Genomic DNA, 26,268 nt, shown 5'->3' on the forward strand with positions numbered 1-26,268 from the left:
ATACTCTGGAAGGGACGCCTCGGAATCGGGAGATGGACGTTGCTCTGGGGCTGCTCTTCAAAATCTTGTTTAAGAAACTTCTGTGCCAGGGAACAGGCTGCTCTTCAAAATCTTGTTTAAGAAACCGGGCCAGGGAGCAGGCTCCAAGAGCCGGCGCGCAGGCTTTGCAGGTGGGGCCCCCGGGTCGAGCCCCGCCACTTCATGGGCGCCTGAGCACCGTTGGGTGTGGCTCTCTGCCTCAGTTTCTTCAGCTGTAAATTGGGAGGGAAGATACTGGTTTTCTACAACCTGGATGTCAGCGCTAGGATATTTTTGCTGCGTGCGAGAGAGAGCCTAGAACGTGTACAGTCAGTGCTCACTGACAGGCCCTACATGACTCTTAGTGTGGTAAGCACTTTCCAGTGGGAGGTTCCTTAACTCTGCTCGGGGGTCAGCTGGCAGCCTCCGGGAGGATGGAGAATAGAGACCTCACCCCTTGCACTAGCACCCCAGGCGCAGGATGGAGGGAGGACAAGGCTGAGGGGCAGTTTACTGAGCTAGATGGCATTGCTGGCTAAGCCTCTCCCGTCCCTGTGAATGACCCGATCTTTGGTAGGTTCCTACTTGCATTCTTCCAGGGTCTCCCACTTGCACCCTGAGAGGTTTGGCATCCTGCTTGCCCCTGTCCCTGTGCCAGGTGAATGCTTCTCTTTCTTATTTTTGGGCCACACCCGGCGATGTTTAGGGGTTACCCCTGGCTCTCTGCTCAGTTATTACACCTTGCAGTACTCAGGGGACCATATGGAATACCCGGGAGATTGAACCCGGGTTGGCAGCATGTAAGGCAAATGCCTCCCCGCTGTACTTCCCCTCTGGTCCCTTTACTGCAGATTCTTTACATACATTTAATCGCCGCGGATACTAAGTGTTTGATACAGATGTAAAGGCCCAGCATCCACTCGCCAGTCTCAGTACCTGCTCCTGAAAGGCAGAATGGGGTGGAACACGACTTGATGCTGTGTCCCCAGCCCTGGGGGATGTGGCATCAGATCAAGGTGGAGAACTGCTGTGACTCTGGCCACAGATTCAGCTGTTTTTGCAGTGGCCAGAAACAAGGTGGGAGACAGCAGGTTTTGAGACCAGCTAGACATCTGGCTGGCCGGAAAAGCAGCCAGGAACAGGGACAGACACTTCGTGATGAACATGCTCTTGTTCCAAGAAAGTGAAATTTTTAATTTTTCACCTAACACGAAGCTTTGAAGTTTTTTTTTTTAAACTTTGGAGGGTTTTTTGGGCCCTAGCTAGTGCTCAGAAGTTAGTTCTGGCTCAGAAGTGATTCCTGGTGGTATGGGCCGGGGGGGAACCATCTGGTGGGGGGGCTGGAGGTGAGGTCAGCTGCACGCAAGCTGTCTTTCACCCTGCACTATCTCTCCCCAGCCCTGGAGATGTTTTATAAGCCACTTAAAATATAAAATGACTCAGGGCTGGAGCAATAGCACAGTAGGAGGGCACTTGCCTTGCATATGGACAACCTGGGTTTGAATCCGGGCATCCATTATGGTCTCCAGAGTACCACTGGAGGAGGGTGGAGCAATAGCAAAGAGGTTAGGGTGTTTGCCTTGCACGCAGCCGACCCACGTTCGATTCCCAGCATCCCGTACGATCCCCCGAGCACCGCCAGGGGTAGTTCCTGAGTACAAAGCCAGGAGTGACCCCTGTGCATTGCCGGGTGTGACCCAAAAAGAAAAAAGAAAAAAAACAGCACCACTGGAGTTAATTCCTGAGCACAAAGGCAGGAGAAACCCCCGAGCACTGCTGGGTATGGCCCCCAAATCAAATAAATGTTAAAAACCACAAGCTTTTTTCCATCTCTTTTTTCCATCTCTTGAACACCTCTTTCTCTTTTTCCTCTCTCACATCAAAATTTCTCTAAAATCTAAATTGAAACACTCTGTTTTGGGGGCAGTGGGTAGGACGTTTGCCTTGCACACATCTGAGCCAGGTTCAATCCCTGGCACCTCATAGCATTCTCCAAACCTGCCAGGAATGATCATTGAGGGCAAAAACATGGATCAGGCAAGCCCTGAGCACCACCGGGTGTGGCCCAAACCGTCCTACTCCCCAAATTAAAACACCCACAAAACTTTAATTAGAAAAATGAAGAGCATTGTGACAAATGATAAGTGATGGCCTGGATCTGACCCTCTGAATTTAAACTGTCAACTAGCCGCCCAGTAGCTGTGCAGCCTCAGCCTGGCCCTCACCTGAACCCACTCCCTCCTCTGCACGTGATCTAGTAACACAGTTTATTTTTATTTTATTTTTTGCTTTTTAGGTTATACCCGGTGGTGCTCAGGGGTTACTCCTGGCTCATGTACTCAGGAATTACTCCTTGTGGTGCTCAGGGGACCATATATATGGGATGCTGGGAATTGAACCTGGGTTGGCCATGTGCAAGGCCCTACCCTCTGAGAACACATAGTTATGAGGATGAAATAAACACCAACCAAAGGTGACACATGTATCCAGCGCAATGAGGAACCACTTTGCTTTGGGGTTGCTCCATGTTCTCTCCTCCACTCTGGTGGTTCTATTTCACGCAGGGTCACCGGGTGGGGCACTGCGCCATTAGCTGGGGGTGGGGTGGGGGGACAGTCCCAGAGCCCCTGCCACTGTGGAACTAATCCAAGGAAAGAAAAAATATGTAGAAGACAGTTTAGTCAGCTGTGCAAGGCTTTGCATGCAGGAGACCAGGGTCCCATCCTTGGCAACGCATGGTCCCGGGAGCACCTGGGTGTAGCCCAAATCACACACCAACACACCCTGGTGGTACAAAATAAAGCAGAACTTGGGTCCCACTTGAAAAGTACTCTCTGAAGAGGAGAGAAGCGCCTGCCATAGAGGCAGTCAGGGTGGGATGGGGGTGGAAACCTGGGGACACTGGTACTGGGAAATGTACACTGATGGAGGGATGGGTGTGGAACACTGTATGACTGAAATCTAATCGTGAACATTTTGTAAAAAAAAATGTAAAAAACAACAAAATAAAATAATAGATAAAACAAAACAAAAAAAGTACTCTGAGCCTGAAAGTGAATATTATTTTTAAAATTTTGTTTTTTGGGCCACACCCAGCAGTGCTGAGAGTTACTCCCAACTCTGCACTCAGGGGTCACTCCTGGTGGTGCTCAAGGGACCCTATGGGGTGCCAGGGATTGAATCTAGGTCATCTGTGTGCAAGGTAAGTGCCTTACCTGCTGTACTATTCCTCTACTTTTTTTATTCTTTTTAAAGACTTGAGGCTGACCACATTTGAGAAGGAAGGAGCCTCAGAGTGAGTTACTCCAGGGGCCTGGTGTGCAGGAGCAGGGAAGCAGAGGTAAAAGGTGCTGAGGTGAGGCAAGCCAGAGGTCTGAGGGACAGAAAGGAGGCTGGAGACCAACAGGAGAGGAGGGAGAGGATGGCAGCATAGGGGCTTCTAAGGTGCTGGATACACTGAGGGCTACTCAGTCAGATGGATGCAGCCCCTAGACGGGGGGTGACAAACTGGCTTTTCTTTTTTTTGCCTTTTGGGTCACACCCATTGATGCCCAGGGGTTCCTCCTGGAGGTGCTCAGGGGACCATATGTGATGCTGGGAACTGAACCTGTATCAGTCGCCTGCAAGGCAAACACCCTCCCCACTGTACTATGACTCTGGCCCCAGGGGGCAATAAACTGACAGGTCATGCCAGAGGGTTTCTGTGGGACTCCAAGACCCCCAGTGCCAGGCCCCCCTGATGCCCACAGGAGCCCTGGCACAGGGGTCTGACCAGGGGAAGGGCTTAGCGAATTCCTGCCCGTGGCCAGCTGTCTGTCCCAGAGGAGTCTGGCCATGGACACTGCTGGCTCTCAGGTGCCTAAAGTGAAACACAGGGTTGAGCAAATCCCTCTGCACTGTTTGCCCTCTGCCCACAGCATGGCACGAAGCAGGGCTCTCAGGCCTCCATGCAAGGGCAGGAACCCTAGAGGCCTGGGACAGAGCAAGGCACCTGAGCAGGCTTCCTGGAGGCGGTGATACTGGCATGGGAGGGAGGCGCAGGATGGTCCAGGTTAAGCTCAGAAGTCAGTCTGGGAACACGTGCCCGATGCAGACAGCATGGACCAGAGCCAGGAAGGACAAGACGGCGAGTTCTGGCAGGGGGAGGGGGAGGGGAACCCTCCAAGATCCTTCTTGAGAGCTCACACCGTTCAGAGCATGCACTGGTCTCCCGAGAGAACTGAGAGGGGGTCATGGGCGTGTCTCAGCAAGCAGAGGAGGACTGTGCTACGAAGGTGCGGTGGACAGCACAGGAGAGGCCGGGTTAGCTGGGCTCTTGTGAGCGAGGGCGTGAGGCTCCCAAGTGGCTGTGGGGTATGTTGGGGGGGGAGGGGGCTGCTGCCAAAGGGCGGGGTGTGGACCCATGGGATGAGCCAAGGTCACCGGGTGTCCCCATGGGTCATCACAAGCCCTGCTGGCAGGTGGTTGGGATGTGGGGCCGGGCTTTCGAGGGGCACCTCGTCACAAGACCCCCCCTCCTCCCGGGGAGCCTTCCTGCTGAGGCTGCATGGCAGGCTGGCGGCTGAGCCAGTGGGAGCCTGAGGAGCCTGAGGATGCCGATGGCCCCCCGTAGCCAGGGGCAGCCACAGCTGGGCCCTCTGAGGGGCTTGGAGGGGTTCCCAGAGAATCCGAGGTGCAGATGTGGGGCCACTGGCCCAGGCTGGAGCTGGACTGCTCTGGGCATCTGCTCTCCAGGTGGTCAAGCTGCCCCCATGCCTGGCTGACAGCAAGGCTGGGACTCCCAGGGTGAGTGACAGAGGAGGCCCCAAACTGGGGTGTCGGGAGCGGGTGCCTCTGGACGGCTCAAGGTCCTGCGGGGAGGAAGGCAGGCCGCAGGGTGGCGGGGTTCCAGGTAAACACCCATATGAATTTATTAAATCCAGACGGTGACAGGGTGGTGGTCTGGGAGGAGGGGTGGTCAGGGGATGTGGGATGAGATGCTGGGGGGCCCTGGGCACCCCAGAGAGGGGCCCGGCCCCTCCCCTGCCGGCCTCCCGTGACTCCTCATCTTCCAGGGAGCAGACAGCAGGCCGGAGACTCCCCCCATAAAAGGCGCGGCCCCTGCATCACACAGCGGCCCGCCCGGCCCCGGGTAGTAGGGGGGGCACCTCCTGCCACCCACCCGGCCCATCTGTCCAGGGAGGGGGCAACAAGGGGGGAGGTGGGGCCGAGACACCAGTCGCAGGTGAGGGGACCAGAGTGGCTAATCCCTTTTCTTGTCCTCTGCTGGCTTTGGAGGGGCTTCCTGGGGCGCAGCGGTGGGCTTGGCGGGCAGGGGCGCGGGGCTGTCCTCTCTGACGGAGGCGGCGGGGGGCGAGGCGACCTCTCCGCTCACACCAAACTCATTGACACGCGTGGGGTCCACGCGGTAGATCCACCGTTGGTAGAGGTAGATGAAGAAGACGACGTCTGGAGGGGGAGGGGCACGCAGGGGCGCCAGGTGAGGGGGAGGGGGGCCGGGACCGGCTGGGGCGCACCCCTCCACCGCGCCCCGCCCGGCCTCACCATCACGCAGGCAGCCGATCCGGTACATGACGGGCATCTTGATGACAAAGGCGAAGAGGTCGTCGATGAAGGTGTTGAGGGCCTTGTAGGTGAGCATGCGCCAGGGCAGGTGGGCCACGGACTTGAGCTTGTAGTTGATGAAGAGCTGGGGCGTCATGGTGATGAAGCCTGGGGCGGGGAGGGGTGGCTGTGAGGGGCGGCCGCGTCCTGACCCCACATCCATGCTCGGAAACCCCCGCTCCGCCCCGGGCAGTGTCCAGGCCGCCCTCAGGCCTCACCAAAAGTCAGCAGGAAGCCGTAGAGCATGCTGAGCACCCACGAGTACCAGCCCTTGTGCTCCAGGTACAGGAGGCTGTACACGGCGTAGCAGCCCAGCAGCGGGAAGAGGATCCAGGACAGGTACCGGAACGCCATCTGGGGACACGGCGGGGACCTCAGGCCTCTGCCCGGCACTCCCCCAGCCTGGCTCCCCCCTCCCCCACGCCTCGCCCATCCCGTCCCCGCACCCCCAACCCGGCAGACCGGTCCGCGGGGATTTCCAGACTTCTCTGGATTCAGCAGGAAACCGACTGGCAGGTGGGGGGGGACGGGGCAGGGCGTGACCCAGGCCATAAAGCAGGGCCCACGGGACACTCACGTCGTCGTACACTTTGGTTGAGGACTCGATGTACGTGGACTTGTCCTTGAAGGTCGGCCGGGGGAACAGACCTGCCACCTTGTGCTCTGGGTCCAGCTGCGGCCATGGGGACAGGCCGTGGTCAGTGGCCCCCAGCGTCTGCCCTTCCCAGTTCCCCTGCCCCACGTGGGACCCAGAAATCCCCTGGTGCGAAAACCCCCTTGGTCCAGGGAGTGTGGCTTGCGCCGGGAACCCCCAGGGCTACTCCAGGGCCCCTTCCCAGCCCCTGGGGGTCTCTGGACATGTGGGGCAGCGGCACCTTACCCGGACATCCATAACCTTGGTGATCTTCCAGAGGTCGATGAGGACCCCGATGAAGACGCTGACCTGGACCACAAAGTTGGTCTCGTTGTCCAGGATGTACAGCAGGACCACGAAGGACTGGAAAACGCCGAAGAAGACAGAGCGCACGGAGAGGCCCTCCAGCGACTGCCGGCTGTTCCAGAACTGGATGTCTGTGGGCGGGAGGGAGCCCGGGGATTTGCGACCCAACTTCGAGGGGTCCCCACTGTCCACCAGGGGCACAGCAGCAACCTGGGTGGTGGGCCTGGGCCCTCCCCAGTCAGGCAGAGCGAAGGTCCAGCTCCACATCCAGCCCGGCCCCCTTGAAGGCTCCCTACACCTGACCTGAAGGGCGCATACCTGACTGGTGGCCCTGCGGGCAGAATGGGACCCTAAGGACCCCTGAACCAGCTGGACACAGGCAGTGAGCAGGGCTGGGGTCCGGTCCGGTAACCCTCTGGCTACCCTAATCCCCTTTCCTGAGCCCCAGCACACAGGACAGGCTTCCTGCCCCACCCTCAGGTCTGGAGACTTTCCCGGACAATCACTGAAGCTACCAGTCCCGAGTGGGGGAAATGAGTCTGTCTGGAGGGTCTGGAGAGATGGTCCGGCAGGGTGGGTGCAGGGTGGGCACAAGCGCTGCATGGAGGAGAGCCTGGTTCCTCTCAGGCACACTTAATGGCTGTGTGTATGCATACATGGTACATACATGTGTATGTGTAAAGGGAAACAGACCGTGTACACACAGCCCCAGGAGTCAGGCTAGACTGTCTAGGGGTGGGGTGTGTGTGTGTGTGTGTGTGTGTGTGTGTGTGTGTGTGTGGAGGGGTGAGGGGAGAACAGACCATGTACACTGTACTCACAGCCCCAGGAGTCACACACACACACACACACACACACACACACACACACACACACACACTCTGCTGGCAGGCCCTGGGGTGGACCCCACTGTGTGCTGTTGAGTGGGTAATGCCTCTCATTGCTCTTTTCTGTCATGCCAGGGCCTGGGCACCCTCCCTGCCAAGACCAGCACTGCTGAACCCCTCAGTCTCTCTCTCTTAAGCAGTGCTCCCGGAAGTACTCGGCCTGGCGGTGCTCAGGAACTGCGCAGAGCCCAGCCTGCTCCCAGCCCCCTGGACAATGCTTGGACGCTGCCCTCCTTTGGGGACGCGGCCTGGGTGCAGTGCAACCAGGAACACCTCTCTCTGTGGCCAGGCCAGGGGCTGGGGGTGTGTGTGGAGGATGAGAGGTGCCACAGGGCCCCAGCTCCGCTGCCAAGATCCATCGGGGAGGCAAGATCCATCCCCAGCTCCGCTGCCAAGATCCATCCCTTGGTGGGGGCGGAGGGTCCCCACTGGACAGATGGCCTTGAGCTCCTCTGAGACACAGGACTGGCCAGGCTCCCAACCCCAGCAGAGCTGAGCTTCAGAAACAGGGGTGTGACCAGGGCAGTGGCAGGCAGGGTCCTGGGGCAGCCTGGGGGCTTCCCTGCTCCCAGCTCCAGGAGGCCTTGGAGTTCCCCTCTCCGTGGCTGGTCACTGCCCCGCCCCCGCCCCACCCTGAGGCCGGGAGTTTCTGGGCCGGGAGTTTCTCCATCTCTGGAAGGGGCTGGGCAGCAGGTAGGGGAGCAGAGACCCAGGTAGGGGAGGGCTCGCTGGTCCTACCATTCTTGAAGGCCAGGAACTCGAAGATACTATGGACAATGGACACCACGATGGTGAGCGCCAGCAGGTAGGGGTTGGTCTCCAGGAGGGCCACCTAAGGGGGTGCAGCCATGAGCCCAGAGTCAGCCACAGCTGCCCTGGAGGCCCCGAGCATGGGGCAGGAGAGGGGGCGGGTTGGAGAGAGGAAGGCGGAGGGGGCAGACAAGACAGACAAAGGCAAGGAACAGAAACCCAGCTCCAGCCCAGGCAGGGTGAGGGAGATGCTGGGATGGGGCGGGGGGAGGAGGGAGAAGGTCACGAAGGTGTGAGGCTGGCGGGGGTGCGGCAGTGAGCGAGACGGGGCGGGCAGGCGGCTTCCTGCGGTCGCGGGAGGGGTCCCAGCCCTGCTCCCACTTCCCCTTCCCGCCGCACCTTCACCGAGTCCTGCTCCTCGTCCGACTGCTCGTACAGCTCATCCCCCAGGAAGTTCCAAGGCGAACGGGTGCTCTGCGCAGCGTAGAGCTGCCAGCGCCACAGCGAGAGCGGGCAGAAGGACACGCGCAGCGGCAGGCGCGCCAGGCTCTCGTTGATGGGGAAGTAATCCTTCTGCAGGTTCCAGTAGTCGTTGAAGTAGATGATGGGGTAGTAGTCGCCGCTCACCGCGTCGAACTTCACGTCTGCAGGCGGGCGGCCACGTCACGCGTCTGCAGGGACCCGATGGGGCCCCACTGACGGACGTCTGCCAGGCAGGCCAAAGGGGCCCGCGAGACAACCCCCCACCGCAGGCGCCCTGGACCCGGGTTTCGGGAGAGAAGCCAGAGCTGGGGGTTCTGGGGAGTTGGGGAGTGCCACCCCAACTTCCAAAGTTGGCAACTGACGGAGGGGTTGTCAGTTTGGTTTGGGGGCTATTCCCAGCATGGTGTCGGCCACCCCCCAAACCACAGCAGGTGTCTGGGCTCCAGTTCTGGGTGCAAGGCCTGTGCTCAGGCCCTTGAGCCGTGCCCCCCCACCCCGGCTTGGCCCCAGAGCAGCCTGGACTGTGGGTGGCTGGTCCATTGGGGAGAACAGGGGTGCGTGTGGGGGGAAGGACTCACACTGGTCCAGGGGTGGAGGCACGCTGCCCTTCACCCAGGGCGTGTGGTCGTCCACGATGTTGATGGTGATATTGGGGTGCCAGTGGGAGATCACTTCCACGGGGCCATAGTCCTCGGCCCTCTGCAGGGTCACAGGAAGAGGTGGACTCAAGGCCCCACCCGCTTGCTCCCCCAGGCCCCAGCAGTCCCCCATAGCAGCTGTAACCCCCACCCCACCCTGGACCCCTGGGGCCCTGGCACAGGCAGGCAGGCAACACAAGTGTCCAGTGTGCTCGGGTCACCTTTATCATTTCTGGGTCGGCCTCAGTCTCACCCGTGAGCAGGTTCTTGGTTTTCTGGAACCGTCGGCGTTTGTATTTGTTGATCACTGTGGGGGAGGGTGGCAAGGAAGACCTGAGACCCCCAGAACTCAGCCTACCGTCAGAAGCTCACTCAGCCACCGGCCGCCTGCCTCTGCTCCACCTAAGTGCCAAAAGGGGTCGCCAGAGAACAACCCGGCCTGCAGCCACACAGAGTGCGGGAGACCAGCAGCTGGCTCCCCTGCCTCCCCTCGGCCAGTGCAAACCCCCACAACCCCTCACTCCCAGTGGCCCCGGATCTTCTCTCTGGGGAAGTCGCAGGTCCCCACACCTATTTGGGCTGTTGACCCCTTTCCAGACCAAAATAAAATAAAAACCACTGTCTCCCAGAAACGGGCCTTCTTTAAGTAAATACAAGATGACCCCCAAGTGTGCCCCCGCTCTGTTACCACCCACCCCATGTCCCAGTGTCCCCAAGGGTTGGTCCTGCACCCCCATCAAAAATGCTGCTCTGAATCAAGTGTCGGCCAGGTGGTTCCCCTTGGCCCCACCCCACCGCTGCTCCCCAAATCCGCAGCACAAACAAGTGCCTGCCATGGGCCAGGGAGGCCCACGCCTCTTCAGCCCTGAGCATCCCTGTCCTCAGAGCCCCCCACTCTTTACTACACTCCCTGTGGCTGGGGAGGGGGAAGGGGGGCCACAGGTCATACCCAGAACCCTGCGCACTGCTGGGTATGACCCCAAAACAACATAAAAAGGAGCAGAGGTTTTGGGGTGCTGTCCCTGTCAGGGCAAGACCCCAAAACAACATAAAAAGGAGCAGAGGTTTTGGGGTGCTGTCCCTGTCAGGGCAAAGGAGCCAACCCCGGACCCTATATCCCTGTGTGTGTGTGGGGGGGGGTTGTTAAAGGCCCCATTCTCAGCAAGGTCTCGGAAGTGGCTGCTCCCGAGAGCCCGGCCAGCACCAGGGGCCCGCACAGCTGGGGCTACACCCACTGGTGCACAGGGACTAGTACTGGCTGTGCTTTAGGGCTCATTCCTGGTAAGGTTTAAGGAATCATGGGGAGCCGCAAACCCAGGTCAGCTGCATGCAAGGCAATGCTGTACTACGGCTCTGGCTCTGAAACTCATTTTTTCAGTTGTGATTGTCTGCGGCAACAAGATGCTGAGCTCAATAAAATGATCACGTGTGTTAATTTCATGTTGTATTTTTGGTTTGTGTGTTTGGTTTTGGTTTGAGGCCACAGCTGGCAGTGCTCGGATCACTCCTGGCAGGCTTGGGGGACCATACGGGGTCCCGGGGATAGAACCAGGTAGAGCCACAAGTTACATGGTACTATCACTCTGGCTCCTGGTTTGTCTATTTTTGCGGTGCAGAGATGGAACCTGGGGTCTCAATACATGCAAAGCTGCCACAGAGCCTCCCAGCCCCATTCTCCATAACTGGGGGATTGCGGGAGGGATCTGCGCCACACCCAGTGGTGCTTGACCGGAACCAGGGTTGGCAGTAGAAAAGGCAAGTGCCCGAAGCCCTTTGGAGACCTTTTAGGATATATATACACACATATATATACACATATATACATACACATACATACATATATACATATATATACACAATTTTTTTTTTTGCTTTTTTTGGGGGGAGTCATACCTGGCGATGCACAGGGATTACTCCTGGCTCTGCACTCAGGAATTACTCCTGGCAGTGATCGGGGGACCATATGGGATGCTGGGAATCGAACCCAGGTCAGCCACGTGCAAGGCAAATGCCCTACCTGCTGTGCTATCGCTCCAGCCCCTAAGATCTTTTTTTTTTATAGGAGAAGCAGAGAGAGCCCTAAGCCCAGCACAGTCCATGCCTCGCCATTAGAGTGGCGGGTGGCAGGGAGCTGGGGAGCTCCACCAGACCACGGTGGTCCTCAGGGGAGAATGAGTGGGTGGAAGGCACAGGAGGCCTCCTGGGAGGAGGCTCCAGGCCCACTGCAGGACGAGCATGAGAGATGTGGACCTGGACCTCCCCCCACCAAACCCCTCACAAGAAGATGGGTGGAGAGGAAAAGTAGCAACAAGCCCCATTTCATTTGGGGTGAAGCCATCATCACCTCCAAATCAGCCACTGAACCCCCCTGGGGGAGGGTGCTCTTCCTCCAGGGTCAAAGGTCAGAAATTGCAGGGCATCGAGCCTGAGTAACAGCACAACAGGTAGGGTGGTCGCCTTGCACGCGACTGACCTGGGTTCAATCCCTGGTATCCATATGGTCCCCCAAGCACCGCCAGGAGTAATTCCTGAGAGCAGAGCCAGGAGTAACCCCTGAGCATCGCTGGGTGTGACCCAAAAAGAAAAAAGAAAAAAAAAGAAATTGCAGGACATCTTGAGGGGACTGGGGGCAGGTGGCACAGCACCTTGGGGGGCTTCCAGGAAGCTGCCTGTGCAGGCAAGGGGCTGTGTGTGTGGGGGACAGTTCAGCAGCTCCTGGCACCTGGAAAGCCCCAGGTTGGGGGGGGGGGGACCAGGAAGTGGCGGGCAGGGTGTTGAATGAAAAGAAACGTTTATTTGGATCATGAACTCCGCAGGAGCGATGGGAGATTCACTCTGAAGGGCTGAAGAGACAGGACAGGGAGGGGAAAGGCACTCGTCCTGCACAAAGCCAGCCCCATTTGGGTCCCCTGAGCACTGCTGCGTTCTCAGACTTGCAAGGCTGCTCCCCCCAGACCTCCTGAGAGCAAGCCTGCGACGAGAGGGGGACTGGACCCACTTCCGGGCAGTTGGCAATGCTCCGGAGGAGGAGACGGGTCAGAGTACAGTCAGGTGCCCCCAAACCCACTGGCGCCCACCCCAGGGGTCCCCTCGCAGGACTCACTCCGGGACGTGTGCACCGTGGCCAGCCGGCGGTACAACGCCTTCTGTCGGGGGTCTGGGTGGAAGCCGCTCTTGGTGAAGTAGGCATGGATGTAGATGGAGCCGTTCTGCTGCACGCTCTGTGGGCGCGGTGAACGCTGAGCCCCGGAGATGCCCTCCCCCATGCCCCCCTCTCTCCCCACCCCTACACCCCACCCACATGCTCCCGGTTCCCGGCCCCCCACCTGCAGAGACACGCCCCCCACACACCCCTCCCACCCGACCCCTGAGCAGGGTTCTGGGGCAAGACTGGAGGGGAGGGGCTTTGGCAGGGGTGATGATCCAGGAAGGAGGTGGGGGCCATCCAAGAGCTCCGCATGGGGCTGATCCAGCTGGACCGTGTCCAGCTGCACCCTCCCCTCTGCTCCCCTGTCACTCACTTTGGAGGGGGCAAACCGGAACACCGCCTGCACCGCAGACAGTTCCAGGGACGGCCACATTAATCCCTGACCCTGCCTGTCACCCAGTCACCCCGGCCCACCCTTCTGGGTGCCTTGTGGCTAGAACAGATCAGGCCAGAAATGGTCTTAGACGACCGCGGGCTAGAGCAGGTGGGAGACCATCCTCTCAGAAGCCGGGCAGGTCTGCCCGCAAGTGCTGCCCTCCAACAGCCCGTGCCCTTGCCAGGGCAACTCCAGCGCACCCCGAGTGCCCCACATCCAGTTCAAGCTGCTGGCCTTTGGCTTCCAGGCGGTGCCCAGGGGCTACTTCCGGCTCGCTGCCGTGGGGAGTGGGGGGACAAGGGCATCCCCAGTGGTCCTGGGGGTCTGCAGTGGTTGGTGCCTGAGACAGAACTCAGGATACCTAGGGGCAATGCCCTTTACAGGTCTCCCTGGCCCCATGTCCCAGTTGCTACGAGGGCATCACCACCCCACGCTGGTCATGTGACTGATGTGGGGATGCAAAACATTAGCCAGAGCGGAGGTTTCGGGAGAGACAACACAGCGGGCAAGGCACCTGCCTTACGGGCAACCCAGAGTCGAGCCCAGCACTCCTCCAGGAGTGATGCCTGAGCACAGAGCCAGGAGTCAGCCCTGAGCCCTGCCAGGCGTGGTGTGGCCCCAAAACCAGAATAACTAAAAGAAAAAAAAGGAAGTTTCAAAATGTGAAATGACCGAAACTTGCTCCCAATCCAGCACATGCTAGAGTCACCCTCGGGGCTGTCCGGGCATGAGGGGGTGAAGGAGGCTGCTCCATGCCACCCCAACCCACAGACCGAGGGTGCTGCACCAGGAGCACCCTGACCCCCACCAGGGTGCCCATGCCCACCTGCGGTATGTCGAGCTCGGCGAAGTGCTCATAGCAGCCGTCGGCATGCTCACCGCTTGTCCAGTCCCCGTACACCAGGTCCTGCTGCTCCCAGAACAGCGCTGACGTGGCGTTGAAGTCTGTGAAGTGCTCGTGCTCGGAGATGTACACGTGCAGGTTCTGGGGGGCGGGGGCGGCGTCAGGGTCCAGCACGCAGCCATGTGAGCCCCTCTCCCAGCACCCACCCCAGCCAACACGAGGGAAGGAGAGCTGGCTTGCGGTCCCTGCAGGGGGCGGGGGTGGGATGCAGGATGAGGGATGCGATGTGGGGTGAGGGCTGCGGGCAGCTGCTCTCTCCTCCCTGGGCAGGCACCCGGGTAAACCAGGGGCGGCACAGAAGGGCAAGAGCGGCCATGCTGGGAGTCTAAGAGAACTGCCCTATCACATGTCCCTGCAGCCCTGACATGGAACAGGTCACAGTGATGTCCTGGAACTCCCAGAGCTGGACGCTGCCAAGGAAGAGGCCGGTGCCCGGGGTCAGATCGCAGCCCGGGTACTCACCGACTCCCCGCTCGTGCCCCCGCACGCAGCCTTTTGGAGAACACCCAATGGTGCTTAGGGCGGACTCCTCGCAGGGCTCAGGGAACCACATGGGGTGTTGGGGATAGAACCGGGTGAACCGTGTGCCAGGCAAGTGCCCTTCCCACTGTGTCCCATCTCCTGCTATGAAAGCCCCGAAATGCCCCTGAGAGTTGTTCCTCAATTTACGCAGTCAGGGACCTGAGCTACAGCACAGCGGGGAGGGCGCCTGCCTTGTATGCAACAGACCCAGGTTCAATCCCCAGCACCACTGAGGGTTCCCCAAGCCCCGCCAGGAGGAATCCCTGAGCACTGCCAGGTACAACCCAGCAGACAAAACCAACAACAGAATCAATGTTGTGTATGCTGCAGGGCACACGCGAGGCTAGTACTCCAGAGCTGAGCTGCATGGCCTTACCCCAGTCCCCAAATACACACAGGCCTGGCTTCCCCTGGGAGTCAAGCTGGGCACGTGGGGTTCAGGGCCCAGGAAGGACCCCTAGTACCTCCTTGGGGACCTGTGTACAGACAGGTGTCAGGGCGCCGGTCTAGCCCCTCCCAGCCCCCGTTACCATTAAAGTGTCTTTGGGGAACAGGTTCCGGCTGGCGACACGCGTGGCTCCTCCGGGGCCTGCCTGGTCCTGAGGGGCCGGCCCTCGGCGGAACCAGCTGCTGATGGCCCAGATAATGAAGATCCTGAGGAGGAAGTGCACATGGGGTCAGACCCGGCATCACCTGCCTTAGGCCCCCCCCGCTCCAGAGTCCTACACACTTGACACCTGTCCTCTGTGTGTGTGTGTGTGTGTGTGTGTGTGTGAGAATGCACATGGGGTCAGACCAGCATATCCCAGGCACCCCCCCTGCCCCAGCGTCCTACACATTTGGCACCTGTCTTATGTGTGTGTGTGTGGGGGGGGGGGGAGCTGGTCCACTGGGCCCGGGGGTCCCAAACAAAATATGCCCCACCCCCGGACAGACTTGGCGGTCACTATGTCTTCATACAGGCCCCCAGCCCAAGCCCTGTGGCAGCCTTGGGCCCCTCGGTTCCTGAGCACCTGTAAGGCCGGCATCTCAGGAAGAACAGTCTCTCAGAGCAGGGCTGACACACATCACTGGCCCTGCACCTGGCCAACCTAATTTTGATCCCTGGCACCTCTCAGATGGTCGGTCCCTGGAGCCCCATCTGAGCGCAGAGTCAGGAGTCGGCCCTGGGCTCCGCCAGGTATGGCCCCCAAACCAAAGACAAGAAAGCACATCGGAGACCCTGTCTGAGAAGCACCAGCTTCCTTTCTGGGCACAGTCCCTGGGAAACCAGAACGTTCCAGCAACAGGCATGCGGCGAAGCAGGCACGAAAACCGGGCTCTCGTCAACTGAGGCTCACCGCACCCAGAAGGATCTTTCTTTTTGGATATTGGGCTATAAATGGTGGTGCTCCTGGCAGTGCTGGGGGGGCCCTATTTGTGGTAGGTATCGAACACAGGTTGGCTGTGTCCAAGGCAAGTGTCCCCCCTGGCTGTGCAAGGGGTCGGCCCCTAAATTTGTGCTAAGAGACTCTGTAGGCACCCGTAACAAGCACCCCAAAGCCCCATGCGGGGCATGACAGTGAGGCACATCCCGCCTCAGGGCGCGTCCCCCCACACTTCCCATATAAAAGGACTCTTCTTCAACAGACGTCCATAGGTCACATGGGGCAATGGCTCAAGGCTGTCTGCCCGGAGCTGGAGCAACAGAACAGTGGGGAGGGCGTTGACCTTGCACACGGCTGACCGGGTTTGATCCCTGCACCCCATATGGTCCCCAGAGCCCACTGGGAGTAATTCCTGAGTGCAGAGCCAGGAGTGAAGCCTGATTACTGCCAGGGCTTGCTCAAAAACTAAATAACAGGGAGCTGGAGAGATAGCACAGCGGGTAGGGCGTTTGCCTTGCACGCGGCCGACTCGGGTTCGATTCCCAGCATCCTATATGGTCCCCTGAGCACTAAAGGAGTTACTCCTGAGTGCAGAGCCAGAAGTAACCCCTGGGAGCATCAGTGGGTGTGACCCAAAAGAAAAAAAAAAGTCAAATAACAAAGGCGGGGTCCAGCCTGCTGCCCACTTTGGGGTGGCCCTGGTGTCCCAAGCCCTGGTAGTGACACCAGAACTGAGGCCCACAGAAGTGAGCAGAGTCACTGGGACCTGATACCACCCTCACCCTACCCTGGCTCAAGGACAGCTGGAGAACCCCTCCCCTCCCCTCCCCAAACAGACAAAACCAAAACAAGAGTCACAGGGAGTTTGTGGTGGGCTGCTCACACCAGCGTGGTCTGCGGGAGGCCTGGGGCGGAGCCGGCACAGCACAGGATCCCCGGCACTGCCATGTGTGATCCCAACGCCCACTGGAGCGCCTGGTCACGAGCTCAGATCCCTGGTGCCCCCCATGCCGACAGACTGTACTGCACGGGGATGAGAGCTGTGTGTGTGCCACCGCCAGACACGAGTCCCCTGCCAGCCCCTGTGCCCCAGGGAATAGCAGAGGGAGGGAGCCTGGACTGAGAGTGTGTGCCCCGGGGAGCACTGCAAGCTGAGCCCTGCAGGCCCAACCCTAGCAGTGCCTGGCCAGGCCTGGGCCGAGGCGGGGAGGGGGGGTAGGGAGGTGTGCCCGGGCACAGAAAACCACCAGGAGGAAGTTCTCACAGAGGCATAGTGCCTCCCTATGGAGCCTGAAGCCTGCTCAGCGGCACCCGGGGCAGGCCCTCAGGGACTGCAGCCCAGCTGTGCCATCTGCCGCCTCCCCACAAGTCCCCGGGGTGCACCACGAGGGGAGGTCTGGAACCAGGACTCTGGGGGACCCATCCGCCTCCAACAGAGGTTCCCGTTTCAGAGAGAACACCAGGGAGATTCTGGGCACGGGGGCGGGCAGAGGCAGCTCTGCGGGGTCCAGTGTGAGCTGGGGGATTCCGGTCACTGGAGGCTTCCGGGTCTCCAGGCCCTCCCTACCGAACACATGCCCAATTTGGGGGACCCTCGCCAGGGGCTTGTGGGCACAGCCCTCCTACCCCAAGGCTGCTGACCTACAGGGGACAGGCAGCATCTCACAGTTTCCTGGGGTGCACAGCTGAGAGCCCCCAACTCCTGCATCCCACCCAGGCTCCACATCCCTGACTCGGACAAATGGACAATGCAGGAAGACAGACAGCAGGGCCCCCTTCCCGCTCATGGATCTCCCCAGGTATCACCAACTCCCAGGGAGCTGCTGACAACCAGGACTTCCCCACCCCCACCACCCCCATTGCCACTCCCAAACCCCTGCATGAAGCCCCAGGGCCACTGGCCACCAAGAGTGACTGTCCAGGCGCCAGGATGGCAAATCAGAGGGCAGAAGCAGACGGAGCCCCGGGTTCAGTGCTCCCCAGGCCCCCTCAACACTGCTAAGGGCAACCCAAAACACCAGAAAAGAAGTTTAACTGAAAATGAAAGAATTGTGAGACGAGAGAGAAGGGAAGGGAGAGAGAGAGAAGAGAGAGAGAGCGCACGCACAATGGGCTGAGCATGGGCTGTATACACGGAAGGTCAGATTTGACCTCTAGAATGGCAGGATCCCCCCTGAGCATCACCAGAGTCCCGAGTCCAGGCCCGAAGTAGCCCCCAGGCATTACCCAAAATCTAAAAAGGAAAGAACGGCAGAGACAGTCCCTGGGCACAGCCACTCCACCGAGCCCGGGATGTCCCTCCAAAGGACACAACCTTGTGGGGTGAGGTGGGAAGATTTCTGAGGTATCCAGGAGGCAAAAGACACTCACAATGCAGAACTGGCAGGTGGACAGACAGCACACTGCGGAGGGAGCTGCCTTGCACACAATTAACCCAGGTTCAATCATCCCTGGCATCCTATATGGGCTCCTCGAAGAACACCAGGAATAACCCCTGAGCACCATCAAGTGTGCCCCCTCCACTAATAAAAAAAAAAGAAAGATGTAGAACCATATGCAACCAGCTGCCTCTCAGAACATGAGGGGTCGAAGAAAACCCACTTTACCCCAGTTGCTAAGAACACTGCACCTGAGGGGCCAGGGCGACAGCACAGCGGGGAGAGCATTTGCCTTGCACGCGGCTGACCCGGACTGGATCCCAGCATCCCATATGGCCCCTCAAGCACAGCCAGGAGTAACTCTTGAGCACTGCAGGGTGTTTGTGTGTGGGGGGAAATGTCCAACAGGCTGGAATGACTATACAAGGGGGAGGGCACTGGCTCTGCACACAGCTGACCAGGGTTCAATTCCAGCACCATGATCCCCTGAGCACCGCCCCTGGGAGTGGCCCAAAAGCCAAAAAGAAAGAAAGAAGAAAAGTGACAGGTCCTAGAGCAGGGAGAGGTGCTGGGTTCAAACCTCGCCCCAGGCGTCTCCAAAGCAGTCCCAACAGTGTCCACAGCAAGAGCAAAGGAGGGGCCCCGACAACACAGCAGGGAGGGTGCTGGCCTTGCAAGTGACTGACCCAGGTTCAATTCTCGGCATTCCCATATGGTCTCCCGAGCACCTCCAGGACTGATTCCTGAATGTAGACCAGGAGTAACTCCTGAACATTGCTGGATGCGGCCCAAAAGAGGAGGGAGGGAGGGAGGGAGGGAGGAAGGGAGGGAGGGAAGGAAGGAAGGAAGGAAGGAAGGAAGGAAGGAAGGAAAGAGGGAAGGAAGGAAAGAGGGAAGGAAGGAAGGAAATAAGGGGGGGCTGGAGCGATAGCACAGCAGGTAGGGCGTTTACCTTGCATGCGGCCGACCTGGGTTCAATTCCCAGCATCCCATATGGTCCCCCGAGCACCGCCAGGAGTAATTCCTGAGTGCACGAGCCAGGAGTAACCCCTGTGCATCGCCGGGTGTGACCCAAAAAGAAAAAAAAAAAAGAAAGAAAGAAACAAAGAAAGTGAAAAAACAAGCAAGCAAGCAAAATAATGCTGAGGCCCATGCAGGGGCCGGGCAGGGTTGGGGGAGTGAGAAAGCACAAGAGAAAGGACAGGCTCCCCAGCGGAGGCAGGAGGGGGAGCCCCACACGGCTTCTCAGTGTCCTACACGGCACTGCCACGGGCACCAGGCAGGTGGTCAACCCCACCTGGAGTGAAGGCTATGCCTGAGCTTTATCTTTTGTTTTGCTTCGTGTTTGGGGGGAACCATACCCATCAGTGCTCAGGGATCACTCCTGGCGGGTTTAAGGCCCTACTGGGTGCTAGAAACAGGCCCGCAGTCAGCAGCGTGCAGGCTTCGCCCTTCTCCTCTCCCTGGTCTCTGCTTAGGTTTTTCTTGTTCGGTTTTTGGGCCACACCTGGCGGTGGTCAGGGGTTATTCCTAGATCTGCATTCAGGAATCACCCCTGGTGGTGCTCGGGGGACCATTTGGGATGCTGGGGACTGAACCCTGGTCGGCCACATACAAGGCAAACGCCCTCCCCTCTGGACTATCGCTCCGGCCCCTTTGCTTAGTCGTTTTAGGTTAACTCAAGGCCACAGATAGGTTCGTCTTGCCCTAGCCTCTGTCCCCAGCTCTAGTGTGTGTCCGGCTGGGATGCCCCTTGCAAAGAGGAAGAGAAGGGAGGCGCCTGCCTGCTCCACGCGTGAGGATGCATACACGACAGCACGTGTGGCCACCTCCCGACCCATGAGGCTGCACCCCTTGGTCAGGCGGGCCCCGTGTTTTCCCATTGTGGGGCCATGCCGGGAACACCCTCACAGGGAGTATCCTTGCTGGGCACAGGGCTCCTGCAGCCTCATCTGTGCGGCGTGAACAGCTTTCCTCTATCCCCTCAGCCTTGCTGCTCCTGAGCACAGGTGTGGGGCCCTAATGAGAGCATGAGGAGAGGAGCAGTGCCCCCCGGGGTGTGGTCCAAAAGGCAAAAAATAAAAGAGAGGCCAGGGCCAGAGAGTACAACTGGGAAGGTGGTCACCTGGCGCATGGCGACCCAAGTTCGAAGGTTCGCGTGCCAGAGGTAGAGCGGTCACGTGGCTCCCCTGAGGCCAGTGCCCTGCCTGAGCCTGATTGCACCCCTGCCTGGGGCCCCGCCTGGTTACATCCCTGCCCAGCCCTGCCCTGCCTGGTTGCACCCCTGCCCGGAGTTCTGCCTGGTCACACCCCTGCCCGGGGTTCCACCTGGTCACACCCCTACCCCAGGCCCCACCTGGTCACACCCCTATCTGGCGCCCCCACTCACCTGAACAGTACGCCTTTGATGACCTGCCAGGCATTGGGTGCTGGCTGGGGCGCTGGGTTCTGGGGCTGGGTCTCCGCCGGCGGATCCCTCCCGATGCTGCCATTGCTGGTCACCTGCAGGGCACAGAGGCTGATGAGGGCCTTGGGGTGAGTGGGGCTCAGGACAGGCAGAAGCAGGGGATACTCTTCTCCCCGCAGAACTGGGGCAAGGAGAGAGCGAGGGTCATGGGCTCAGCTGCCACAGCCCCAGGTGCCATCCAGGACTGCAGGGCCCCCAGAGCACTGAACCAGGAACAGCCTTCGGGTGGCACCAAAAAAAAAAAAAAAGAGGGCAAAAACTCCCGTAAGGTCCCCTCTGCTAGGGACAAAGAGATGACCCTATCCCCTGGGATGTTCTGACGGGGCCAGAACTGTCTCAGAAAGGGCAAACCCAGGAGCCGGAGCAATAGTACAGTGGGGAGAGTATTTGCCTTACACATGGCTGACCCAGGTTCATTTCCTGGCATCCCGTAGGGTCCCGGAGCACCACCGGGAGTGACTCCTGGGGGCAGAGCCAGGAGTCACCCCTGAGCATTGCCAGGTGTGACCCAAAAGAAAAGTAAGAAAAGAACAAACCCGGAGGGATTTGACCTGGGCCACAGGGGACCTAGGGGGCATCTGGCTCTGGCAGGAGCCAGGAGGGCTTCCTGCGGGCCAAGCCAGAGGGGACGTGGGAGAAGCAGCAGGAAGGTCTGTGGAGATCTCAGTGCTGGCCCTGCCTGGGGGCCAGAGGCTGAGGTGCATGGGGGACCCCACAGATAGGCTGTCGCCAGCAGCCCACTCCCATGAGGCTGGGCAGAGCCGGGCTACAGTGCCCATCCGGGCGGCCACACAGAGCTCATGGGGGCCTCACCCCAGGGGCACAAGAGGACCAGCAGACCCGCACCTGATCCCACAGCCCTCCCTCACTCAAAGTCATTTCTGCTAATTTAGGGTCCCCACCACCGCCCAGGGCAGCCACTGCCGGGAGTGAACCCCGAGCACTAAGGCAGGAGTCCTCTCACAAGCCCTCCCAAACCCGGCAAGTGCTTCTGCAGGGCAGCCCCACAGCCCCAAATCCTCTCCCCACTGGGCTTCTGCAGCCAGACTCACTCCTCCACCCCCCTCAGCCCCAAGCAACCTAGGAGCAAGGAGAAGTGTCAACAGAGGGGATGGCACCCAGGAAAAAGAAGGGGGACTTGGGGTCCAGCAGTCACTGCCACACGCTGCCCTCCTGGGCCTATGCTGACCCGGAGCAGGAACTGCCCAGACCTCACAATGGCCCAGGGTGTACAAAAGTGGGTCCCAGGGCACAGAGACGGGTTCAGGGTGGAGGCGAAAACACCCCGACAGCCAGGAAGGCCAGGAAGACGCCCAGGCTGAGGCCCCATCCAGCCGCAGCACAGCTCGGCGCCCCCCTAAACTCACCAGGAGCAACCTCCGAGCACCACTGGGGATGGCCCAACCCCCCCCCCCCCCCCCAAAGGCAACAGCAAGAGGCCCGCTGGGGGCGACAGGGTGGGGGCAGGGAGCCACACCTCTGCCCGAGGGGTGGAGGGGGTCTTTGGTTCAGGGCAGCCGCAGGCGTGAGCTGACTTGGGGTCCCCCAACCAGGATGTGTCTCCCAGACTCCCCTGACAAGGGGCTGGAAACCACTCCAGAGGGCCGGGAGAGGGTTGGGGGCCCCTGCCCCTCAGGCATGAAATTAGGGCTCACCCCAACACCGACACCACAGGGGGTCATACCCCAGGATCATGGTAGGGCCTGAGTGAGCATTCACCCGCCAGACACCAGCGTGCTCGACCAGACACCAGGTCCAGCACCAGGGACAGAGGGACAGCCAGCAGGCGGGACATGCGTCCAGCACGGACAGTGAGCCCAGGGCCCGGGACCTGCACGGACCACAAGTCGAATGCTTCGAGCCAAAGGACGCTTGCTGTTCCCAGAGAAGCAGAGTAATCCCACCCGCAGCCACCCTCCGCTCTCCTGTCCCCTCACACACCCCGGCCCTTGGCAGGCGGCACCATCCCAGACTCCCTCCCGCCCTCCTGCTAGCAACCCCTTGTTAACCACAGCACCCCAGTTTGCCTCGGCCCATGGTGCCATCACTTTCTCACACGCTGACTGACAGTGGCTGAGATGCAGATCCCACTGGGACCCCTATGTCCAGGAACCCCCTCAGAGGGGACAGGAAGCACCTGAGACTGTGACAGGGGAGTGGGGGTCTTCGCCAAAGCCACAGCCAAGGGTATAACCATGGCAGCACGGAGCATGTTCCCCCGCCCCCCACCCCGGCCACCCATGACCCAAGGTCCTGCTTCTGTCCTCTGAAACCCCCCCACCACCACCACCAGGTCAGTGAAAACAGAGTCATTGATTGTAAAAAACTATGCACGCAGAAGGTTGTGTGTTCGCGGGCTCTCTGGACGGCTCTATCTCACCGCCCGCGTTCGGTGCCCTAGAGCCGCTGTGTGTGGCCTGCATCGGGACGGCTGTTGGCCAAGGGCAGATGAAGGAAGAGACGAGGGCCAGGCCGGTTGATCTTAGTGGCAGTTTATTACAAGGAAGTTTATCCCATAGAAGAACTTATGTTGTGGAGGGCCTAGGTTCTCTCAAGCACATGTTCCCCTTGCTAGTCTCTCGGTAGTCCATCTTTCAGCCCTGCTCTCTCCTTCTCCAGCTCCCTTCTAGTCTGGGCTGACACTCCACCCAGTCAGGTAGCCAAATCAACATAAGAAAGCCCTTCCTGATTTTCCTGATTGCTCAAGGGCAAGATACCTCTTAAGGTGTTTTTCTCTTTTCCTCAGTCCAATAAACTATCAACTATTCCTGAGGTTATGCAGGAAGGACAGAACAGTGTTATCCTACAATTGATGACCTGATGGGTACGAGGTTCGTGGCTGGCAGGGCTCAACCAGCCAAGGTGGGGAGAAGCATGAGAAGCTGATGGAGAGAGAGAGAGCGAGACACATTTGGGGGGAAAGGGAGCTCAGGAGGGGCTAATGACCACCATGTCGAGGGTGGTGTCCAGCCAAGATGATTCTGTGGGGTTCTCTCCCCACCCCACTGCAATGTCTGGGGGGGTTCAGGACTGGGAAAGGGGGGGTGTGCCATCCAGAGGGCAGAAATGCCACCAAGCATGCCACGGTAGCCAAAACAATTATCCCCACCACCGCCAACAAAGAACTAGCCCCCCCGAAAGCTGGCAATGATTCTGGTGCATCTGCGCAAGAACTTCATCAGCCAAGGAACATCTGCTCCTGGGCCGGAGCGAGAGCACAGCAGGTATGGGATCCCCGGCATCCCATAGGGTCCCCTGAGCACCGCCCAGGAGTACTTCCCGAGTACAGAGCCAGGAGTAGCCCCTGAGCACCGCCAGGAGTGATCCCTGAGTGCAGAGCCAGGAATAAGGCCTGAGCATCATCAGGTGTGGCCCCCAAACAAGAACACAGAAAAACCAAAGGAAAATCGGCTTCACCACAAGGGCCAAGGCTTTGATGACAGGTGTGCTCGGGGGCCCAGAGGAGCCTGGAGTCGATTCTGATCACCCGGCCACCAGCAGCCACACAGAGGGGGCAAAGACAGGTCAGTCACAGGTCAGCGTGGGCAGTGTCTAACCCGCAGCCTCACCCCAGACACGGCCTGCCACCCCCAGCTCCGCAAGTCCCTGCCTGAAGATCGTGCAGGAATTCAGACACCGGAGTACTGGGCGCCAGTGCACCGCCTCCTCCTTCCCAAGGCTCCCCAGGCTCACCCTTCTGTCACCCCAACCTAGTCATTCAGGGTTCCAAAACCTTGGTTTTCCCAGCAGTTCTCCTCTCGCCCTCTCCCCTGGAGGAGAGACCTGGGGCTGGAGCAAACTTTGGGGTCCAGCTCTGGGGCGCCCTCCCCTTCCCCCCACTCCCTCCGAGTACCTCTGCAACCCCCCCCCCCAGAAAGGAAGGCCCAAGGTCACATGGAGTCAGCCTCACTCCTTCTAACCTGCACGCCTCTCTCCCCGCTGCCTCCCACATGTCAGGCACATCCCAGTGGGTGGGTCGACTGCACCTCACTGTCACTCCACCGGTTCCCTCCACGCCGGGGAAGGTGACTGCCTCAACTCCGAGGCTTCTTCGCAGCCTAGGTCGGCTGGAGGCAGCAACGGGGAGAAAGTCAGCAGCTCGCGCCCCCCAACACCCCCCACCCCGCCCCATGCACAAGGGATGCTCGAGGCACAGTCTCTGGGGTTCTAATCACCCAGGGCCGGCCATGCCCCGGCCACTGTGAGTCCCAATCTCTTAAGTGGGTGGCCAGCTGCAAGCTCCTCCGTCTCCGTCTGTGAAATGGGTCTGTCGCTCGCTGTCCCCGGCCCCTATGCCCCGCATCAGCACCAGACTTCCCCAGCGCGCAGAAAGAAAACCCGCGAATCATCAACCAGCGCCTGCACCTCGGGCTCAGCCAGGCAGAGCCTGGACGCCAGCCCACTCGACGATCCGTCTCGGAGACCGGGCTCGCTCGGTCGCCAAGCCTCCAGGACGTCCCGGGGACGAGTCTGTGCCTCTCCGCGCCGCGGTCTCGCCGGCTCGAGCGAGGGGCCGGCTGGCGGGCAGGCCGGCAGCCGGGCGCGAGCGTGCAGGGCACCCGGGCGCGCCGCGGCGGCTCCTGCTCCCCGCTCGGTCCGGCCTCCCGGGCCACCGGCCCCGCCTGGGCCCGACACTCAAGGTCCCTCTGGGCACGGGGCTCCCCGTGCACGGGGTCCGGGGAGAGGGGGCAGGACACGCCCCGTGAGAGCCCCCCCGGCTCGGCAGGAACCCCTCGGGCCCCTCTCGGCCGCCGTACCTGACCGGAGCCGCCTCCCCCGGCCGCCACCACGGCGCTGCCGGCCCCGTCCGCCTCCTGCGCCGCCGCCATCTTCCCGCTCCGGGTCCCCGCCCCCGCCGCCAGCCCCGCCCCGTCCCCGACGGCGCCAGCGCGATCGCGCGAGATTTCAGCGCCCCGGACCCGCCGGCCACCGTAGTGCGCAAGAGCGCCCCGCCCTCCGCCGGCCGGGAGCGGGCCAACGCGGCCACCGTACTCCTCCCTCGTTCCGGCCGGCCGTCCGCTCTGAGCTCCGAGGATTTTTCTGGGCTCTCCCCGACGGCGCCAGACCTTTTTCTTCCCACTCGAGCAGACCCGCCTCTTCTGGTCGTAGGCGCCCTCGGCACCATCTTGCACGCTTCGTCCCTCCGGCTCCGCGAGGCTTTTTTTAGCCCAAGACGTTTGAGCTTTCTCGGCCACCGTAACAGTTCGAGACGTTCCGCCCAGCCACGCCCGCCCGCCTTCCAATGACCCTCCCTGGCCACCGTACCGGGACTCGGCGGGCCGGTCCCTTCTTCGGTGTCCCGTTCTCTCTCTCCTCAGGCAACCCACTCTTCCGACAAGCACCCCAATAGCTGTACACTCAGTTACCATCGCAGTGTCCACAGGGTCACCTTACCGCTATGGGGCGCCTATTGCCTCGTCCCAAGTACGGGGGGGGGGAGGAGAAGATGCCTTATGCGCATGCGCGTTCCCCAGTGCTGGTGGTAGGAGGTTCCTTGGTTTTCTATCACAACCCCAGCACTTGGCTTCCGGAGCCCAGAACAGTTTTAAACTCTTGGAGAGGGGTTGGGCCACACCCGGTGTTGCTCATGGTCTCTTGGGTCGCTCCCAGTGCGGTGCCATGGAGACCAAGAGATACCGGGGTCTAGCTTGGGGCTTTTGCATGCAAAGCTTCCACCCCAGCCCCAGCCGGGTCTCTGCTTCTTAACTAGTTTCCTGCTGCGACGC

The 26,268-nt window shown here is 60.2% G+C and overlaps 1 protein-coding gene across 1 annotated transcript; it reads right to left on the minus strand.

The window, feature by feature from the left end:
- Positions 1–4,903: 4,903 nt before the first annotated feature.
- CLPTM1 (CLPTM1 regulator of GABA type A receptor forward trafficking) lies at positions 4,904–25,396 on the minus strand. Its single transcript, XM_056135513.1, has 14 exons — positions 25,300–25,396; positions 20,465–20,577; positions 14,861–14,984; positions 13,731–13,889; positions 12,424–12,541; positions 9,542–9,627; positions 9,261–9,381; positions 8,599–8,843; positions 8,188–8,281; positions 6,503–6,693; positions 6,200–6,295; positions 5,841–5,976; positions 5,563–5,730; positions 4,904–5,466 (listed from the first exon to the last, which is right to left on the minus strand). The coding sequence occupies exons 1-14, from the start codon at positions 25,369–25,371 to the stop codon at positions 5,261–5,263; spliced, it is 1,929 nt and encodes a 642-aa protein (XP_055991488.1). The 5' UTR covers positions 25,372–25,396; the 3' UTR covers positions 4,904–5,260.
- Positions 25,397–26,268: the final 872 nt, after the last annotated feature.

The sequence above is a fragment of the Sorex fumeus genome, unplaced genomic scaffold, assembly GCF_029834395.1.
Source record: "Sorex fumeus unplaced genomic scaffold, SorFum_2.1 ptg000122l, whole genome shotgun sequence".
NCBI classification, from domain to species: Eukaryota; Metazoa; Chordata; class Mammalia; order Eulipotyphla; family Soricidae; genus Sorex; species Sorex fumeus.